Source organism: Littorina saxatilis, linkage group LG11 (genome assembly GCF_037325665.1).
Source record: "Littorina saxatilis isolate snail1 linkage group LG11, US_GU_Lsax_2.0, whole genome shotgun sequence".
In the NCBI taxonomy this organism is placed as follows: Eukaryota; Metazoa; Mollusca; class Gastropoda; order Littorinimorpha; family Littorinidae; genus Littorina; species Littorina saxatilis.
The window spans coordinates 23,505,291-23,512,536 of NC_090255.1; the positions used below are offsets into that span (position 1 = coordinate 23,505,291).

At 41.7% G+C, this 7,246-nt stretch overlaps 1 protein-coding gene across 1 annotated transcript in view; it reads right to left on the reverse strand.

The window, feature by feature from the left end:
* Positions 1-327: 327 nt before the first annotated feature.
* LOC138980055 (uncharacterized) overlaps positions 328-7,246 on the reverse strand; it is a 21,615-nt gene continuing 14,696 nt past the window's right edge. Inside the window, exons 10-13 of the mRNA XM_070352850.1 lie at positions 5,828-5,949; positions 2,739-2,841; positions 1,900-2,018; positions 328-1,073 (exon numbers count right to left, since the gene is read on the reverse strand). Coding sequence (XP_070208951.1) covers positions 948-1,073; positions 1,900-2,018; positions 2,739-2,841; positions 5,828-5,949 — 470 coding nt within the window. The 3' untranslated portion in view covers positions 328-947. The remainder of the gene's footprint in view (positions 1,074-1,899; positions 2,019-2,738; positions 2,842-5,827; positions 5,950-7,246) is intronic.

Below are 7,246 nucleotides of genomic sequence, written 5' to 3' on the forward strand. Positions count from 1 at the left end.
AATTATGGTCAATGTGTTGTCTTATGTGAGCATTGATGTGAACTCTTAAAATCCATTATTTAAAGTCAATTCACACATTAAAAAGAAATTACATGTAGTAACAAGCCACTGCAGAAATCTCCAGCCCCTGAGGAGAGAGATCTGGACCAGGCCGGTGCCCCTTCATGAGAAGCTGCATGGGCCTGTGGAGGCTCTTCATAAGACCACCAGCTTCATTACCAGAGCTGGACTCCAAGTTTAACATTGGCGAACGACAAGAAGACGACAAGCCACTTATTGGAAGATAAAACTGAGCTACCCCCCCCCCCCCCCCCCCCCCCAAAAAAAAAAAAAAACAATAGATAGAAAGCTTTACAAAACAAGCAAACAGTGAAATAAGAAACAAAATGTTCTGGAACGTCAGCAAGTAGAAAGTATTTTGTCTTAAGTGATCATTGATGTGAACTCATATAAATTCCACTGTAAAAAGTCCATGCACACTTTACATACGATTTTTTAAATGCATGAAGCGATTTTTGAAGGAAGAAAAATGATACATTTTACATTTCAGCAATGATGAACAACACAAAAATGCCAACTACAAGTATAAAACAGCCACTATGGACAAAGTATTTCATGTAATTGGTGAGCATTGACGTGAACTTATAATCCAGAATAACCAAACTTGTCCATCATTACATTACTAGTCATGTCTTTTCCGTCCAGTGTGACGTCATTTGTTAACCTTTGATGAATAACGAAAAAGGAAACTGAAGATAATCGCGTCATCAAGAAATAAGAAAAGAAGTCATTTATTGTAATATTACTGTGTGTAATTACGAATAACGATTCTTTGTCGATATCCAAAGGACCTGTGATGATGTCATGGATAGTGACGTAACTCGAGGCTTTTATTCACTGATGCCATATCTGGTGTGACGTCATTTTGGCAAGAACCTATGATGACGCTACTTCAGGGTGTAGATCTCACTGAAGAACTCTGTGATGAAGTCATTGATGATGGCTTTGTCTGGAATGGTTGCCATCATTCCGTATATGCCTGCTGTGCCTTTTTTCTGCAAACCCTTGTCGTTCTGTAAACACAGTGGATGAGATTTTTTTTTAAACTACGTTGAAAGAACTCAGCATGTGTGCACGTTAAAGATCCCACGATTGACAAAAGGGTCTTTCCTGGCAAAATTGTATAGGCATAGATAAAAATGTCCATCAAATACCCGTGGGACTTGGAATAAAGTAAACAAAAATTCCATCTCACACGGCATTAAGTCTCAGGAAACATGAATACACGCATGCAGGAAAAAAAATATGGGTAGCGCCGTATGTATGGCAGCTCGCTTTCCCCGGGGAGAAAGCAGCCCGAATTTCCATGAGGGTAATCTCACTGGACTGTAAATCTTATCAAATCCAATCCAATCCAATCCATTTCAACGAATGTGCGACAAAGAACAATTAGGTCAGCGACATGGTTAAGCACCTAAAACACTCAGAATTAATGCTCGCTCTCTCTCTCTCTCTCTCTCTCTCTCTCTCTCTCTCTCTCTCTCTCTCTCTCTCTCTCTCTCTCCTCTGCCTTCCTCCCTCCCCTCCTCTCTCTCTCCCCCTCTCTCGGGGTCCTCCCTCTCTCTGTCTCACACACACAAACACACCAACACACACGTACTCTCTCTCTCTCTCTCTCTCTCTCTCTCTCTCTCTCTCTCTCTTTCACAGAGAGAGAGAGAGAGAATTGAATTGAATTGAATTGAACTTTATTTAACAAGGATTATGATTTAAGGCTAGGCCTTTTCTTACTATCTGTCCTCTCTATTTGAGAGGGAGAGAGAGAGACAGACAGACAGACAGACAGACAGACAGACAGACAGACAAACAGACAGACAAACAGACAGTATTTTCACATACCCTGACAGTATTTACGCTTTCAGCGAGGTCCGCCAGCACCTGGTCGGAAGACGCTTTGTGGTGGGGCAGGATGGAACAGTGGAGGCTGTCTGGCTTCTGATTCCTCTCCATCTTCCAGCCTTCGTACAAACAGTCGGTCGGTGTAGATATTTTATGCAGGCAGTAAGTAGCAACAAATGAAGTCAGCAGGCATGAGAATTGTCCGCCGAACGGCGGATTTCTGCCGATTTTTATTTTTTTTTGTTCCCCCGAAAATGCAGAACTGTCCGCCGAAAAAAATAAAGGGGGGAGGCACACAAAAAAAAACACCGGTTACTTTGGCCTTTGCGCAAAAGCCCGCGAAAACTTTCCGTACTTTGTTCACGCACTGCACCATCTGGGTTCTTTGGAGAAATTTTTTTCCGGGGGGGCATGCCCCCGGACCCCCCTTCGCGTCTTTAGTTATAAATTTTCAGCCTTTTTTACAATATTCAATTCCCATGCCTGTAAGTGATATTTTGCCCGTTACTAAAGTCTTCCAAAAGGTTATAATATAGGCTACTTGTGGTTCGATGATGACGTGATTGAGTCTATTCAGGATATTAACTGACTAAACTATTACATGAGACTATCAGTTTTAATGTATTCGCTTTTTTAGTCAAATATTTGTTTGTTGGGTTCTTATCAATTCGAAAGGGGTTAGTTATGGAGAGAAGAGACAGACAGACAGACAGACAGTGTGTGTGTGTGTGTGTGTGTGTGTGTGTGTGTGTGTGTGTGTGTGTGTGTGTGTGTGTGTCACTGCGTGCGTGTCAGTGTGACGTCATATACTATGTCACGTCATTCGTCATTGTTCTCACCCTTTGTTTCCATGACGTCAGCCACGGCCAGAATGTGAACATCCGGGTCATTCGATCCAAGGGCGAAACAGGTCATGTGTGGTTCGCCGATGACTGTCAGTCCCTTGAAAAACAAACACACATTTCTTAGATTGACTTGGCTTGCAGTGAATACTACGTATGGCACGAGGTGGGTAAAAGAATACGTTTCGTTGAGTATGTTAATGTTCCTTATCATCGTCATTACACTGTCGGCGTGTCAGTGTCATCGACGAAGACGTCGAAACCGGTCCTTTAATATTCGTATTGTTATTGTTCGTGTTTCTGGTAAGTAGCCTACATTTTCATTGTAATCTTGTTCTTGTTTTTCTGGTGAGTAGCCTACATTTTCATTGTAATCTTGTTCGTGTTTCTGGTGAGTAGCCTACATTTTCATTGTAATCTTGTTCTTGTTTTTCTGGTGAGTAGCCTACATTTTCATTGTAATCTTGTTCTTGTTTTTCTGGTGAGTAGCCTACATTTTCATTGTAATCTTGTTCTTGTTTTTCTGGTGAGTATAGCCTACATTTTCATTGTAATCTTGTTCTTGTTTTTCTGGTGAGTAGCCTACATTTTCATTGTAATCTTGTTCGTGTTTCTGCATTGTAATCTTGTTCGGGTTTCTGGTGAGTAGCCTACATTTTCATTGTAATCTTGTTCGTGTTTCTGGTGAGTAGCCTGCATTTTCATTGTAATCTTGTTCTTGTTTTTCTGGTGAGTATAGCCTACATTTTCATTGTAATCTTGTTCTTGTTTTTCTGGTGAGTAGCCTACATTTTCATTGTAATCTTGTTCTTGTTTTTCTGGTGAGTAGCCTACATTTTCATTGTAATCTTTTCTGGTGAGTAGCATACATTTTCATTGTAATCTTGTTCTTGTTTTTCTGGTGAGTATCCTACATTTTCATTGTAATCTTGTTCTTGTTTTTCTGGTGAGTATCCTACATTTTCATTGTAATCTTGTTCTTGTTTTTCTGGTGAGTAGCCTGCATTTTCATTGTAATCTTGTTCTTGTTTTTCTGGTGAGTAGCCTACATTTTCATTGTAATCTTGTTCGTGTTTCTGGTGAGTAGCCTACATTTTCATTGTAATCTTGTTCGTGTTTCTGGTGAGTAGCCTACATTTTCATTGTAATCTTGTTCTTGTTTTTCTGGTGAGTAGCCTACATTTTCATTGTAATCTTGTTCTTGTTTCTGGTGAGTAGCCTACATTTTCATTGTAATATTGTTCTTGTTTCTGGTGAGTAACCTACATTTTTATTGTAATCTTGTGCTTGTTTTTCTGGTGAGTAGCCTACATTTTCATTGTAATCTTGTTCTTGTTTTTCTGGTGAGTAGCCTACATTTTTATTGTAATGTTGTTCTTGTTTTTCTGGTGAGTAGCCTACATTTTCATTGTAATCTTGTTCTTGTTTTTCTGGTGAGTAGCCTACATTTTCATTGTAATCTTGTTCTTGTTTTTCTGGTGAGTAGCCTACATTTTCATTGTAATCTTGTTCTTGTTTTTCTGGTGAGTAGCTTACATTTTTATTGTAATCTTGTTAGTGTTTCTGGTGAGTAGCCTACATTTTCATTGTAATCTTGTTCTTGTTTTTCTGGTGAGTAGCCTACATTTTCATTGTAATCTTGTTCGTTTTTCTGGTGAGTAGCTTACATTTTCATTGTAATCTTGTTCTTGTTTTTCTGGTGAGTAGTCTACATTTTTATTGTAATCTTGTTCTTGCTTTTCCCACCTGCATTCTCTTGTTCCTAATAAGTTCACGTGTACGTTGTCTTTCGGTTTTTGGCTCACGTAAGTGTAGCCTATGCGATCGTAACTTTGTCTGTCTGTGCGTGCGTGCGTGCGTGCGTCTGTGCGTGTGTATGTCTGTGGTAGAAACTCTAACATTTGAAGACGTCACATTACATTGACGTCACATTATGACGTAAGAGGGTTAGACGTCACGCGAAGGAAGTACTGACAGTCTCGGTCATTATTATTTTGAGCGCGCCGAGACTAGTTGGCAGTCGTGTCCTTGTAAGTAGATCTAGTGTCTCGCTTTCTTGCACAGTTTCACCTATGCTCTTTCTGTGTGTGTGTGTGTGTGTGTGTGTGTGTGTGTGTGTGTGTGTGTGTGTGTGTGTGACGGAGTGATTGAGTTTGTGTTACTGTTTGTCGATTTCTTACGTGAGCCTTGATGGCTTCGCCTCTTGTTTTTCTTGATTGGAGGTGATTTGCGTTTAAAATGTCGTTATAAAACGTCCCTTCTCCCCACAAAAGGTTAACTTTATGTGCACTCTCAGAGACGGTATCCATGTCGCTCCCCCCGTGTCACCACAGTGGCACGTAAAATACCTTGGTCATTCTGCCATAAGTGCAGATGGCTGAATACACCTAAATAAGCATATACATACCTGTGTGTCTCATCTGAATTCGGGGTAGTACCCGGGAACATTCTCCTTTTGGTTTCACCGTGAGGGCGTAAAACAACATTAGCAACAAGAAGTCAACACGGCGAACCAATCTTTATTCTTCCTTTATCTTGATTTCAAAACATACTCAACTTTCCTTTTGGACGCAACCTCAGACTCTTCTGATAGTATGTGGAAATACTAGTCATCTCATGTTTTTAGATTGTCTTTCGAGATCTGATAAAGAAAGGGGAATAAGCGCTCTAAAAGCATACAGGAATTATAGGGGGTGGGGGGGGGGGGGGGTGGGTGTTGTGTCTCAGTGGATTATTAACAAGCACGGTAGCTCGGTTGATAGAGCACTGGACTTGTGACCCATGCCAGGGTCGCAGGTTCGAATCCGGGCCGGGACGAACACGGGTCAACTTTATGTGCAGACTCAGAGACGGTATCCATGACCCCCCCCCTCCCCCCTCCCCCCTCCCCCCCCCCCCCCCCCCGTGTCACCACTGTGGCACGTAAAAGACCTCGGTCATTCTTCCATACGTGCAGGCAACGTAGCTGATTACCCCAAAACACGCATACACCCGGGTAGCGCGACTGTGTTGCTGCTAGCTTTCCACTGGGAGGAAGCGACCCGAATTTCCCAGCGATGAAATGAGAAAAAAAAAAGGAAGCGTACGTCAATTTTCTGGACGCCCTCTTTGAGAGAGGCAGTGATGTCCATGAGTTCCTTGGCTTTTGACATGTAACCCTCCTCTCCCAGCGCCAGCATGGACGCCCAGGCTGCTGCGATGTTGGCCCCTGAACGAAAAATCAACAAGAAACTTTCTTCTCATTAAACTTTGTCAAGGGTAAATTTGATAGTAGTTGTGTCTGACTACAGTTCCTATATGAGCGATCGTGAAATCATGGCATCAGTTTTATTTTTGACAAGTCTCTAAATCCTAAGTTAAATGGTCTGACCGAAGATCCGACTAACCTATTTGCATAGGTATGATCAGTACTTTGTTTTTAGCGGGAGACGCTTGTACTGTGCGGGAACGTGATATGCTGTCACCCCTGTGTGTGAATGTAGAAACTCCGTGCATGGAAAAGCCAATACCGGACCACTTAGACAGCAAGCATCATAATTCCTTGACAAACTTAAAGGCACAAGTAAGCCTCCCGTAAACCATCACAGATACTGCCAGGCTTTTACACACAGTACAAACACCCTTTAATTTAAACATTCACCGCTTGAGAACATCCTAGGTGCCCTCCGTAAAGAGCGAGCAATTTTCAAAGAATTTATTTTTGCGTGGTTTATCTTACCCCTGAGCCATCGTGAACCCGTGTGATCCAGTTTCCTTTTTTTTCACAATTTAGTCAACAGTTTGTGATTTCAATGCGACTCGCTGTAAGCTTATCTGCAATAGCACGTTATTGTGTACCTCTGAATCTAAAACGCAACAAACGGCTGCGAGTCACACGAACTAGAGCGGTGGCGGTTGCTGTTCAGAGGAACTGGCGCTAGGTAGAACCGTCGTCTGCTACGAGAAAGGGCTTTTCTTTTTTCAAACTTTCAAAACTTCGAATTGTACTGATCTTGTCTTGATAAAAAAAAGAATTCTTTTATGATTTAAGAATGTTTGTGTAACAAGCTGTAAATTTGTCATTTAGATTTTAAAAGTTAGGTCTAGCACCAAAACGTTCGGATAGCCTACGAAAATAAATTCTTTAAAAATGTCTCACGCTCGACAGAAAGCAGCCAGGATGTTCCCGTTCGGTGAGCGTTCAAATGGACTTGTATGCTTGCACTGTATGTGTAGAGGCTCGGGGAGCTCAGTGATGGTTTACGGGAGGCTTACTGTGCCTTTAACCGACGTCGAGTCCAGCCTGGACACTAACACCAAAGTAAAGGTTTCAATACAATTTAGTGAAAAGTTCGGCTTTGCACGACTTACACATAACACGTCTTCTGCTGACCCAGCGTAATAGATGTGTCGACTTATTCTGTAGGGTAAAGGGTTGTTAGTTCATGCACAGCAGTGAAGTAAGCTTTGTTTATAACGTTTACGATATATATATATCTACACCTTCCTATGTCAGGTAATACTCC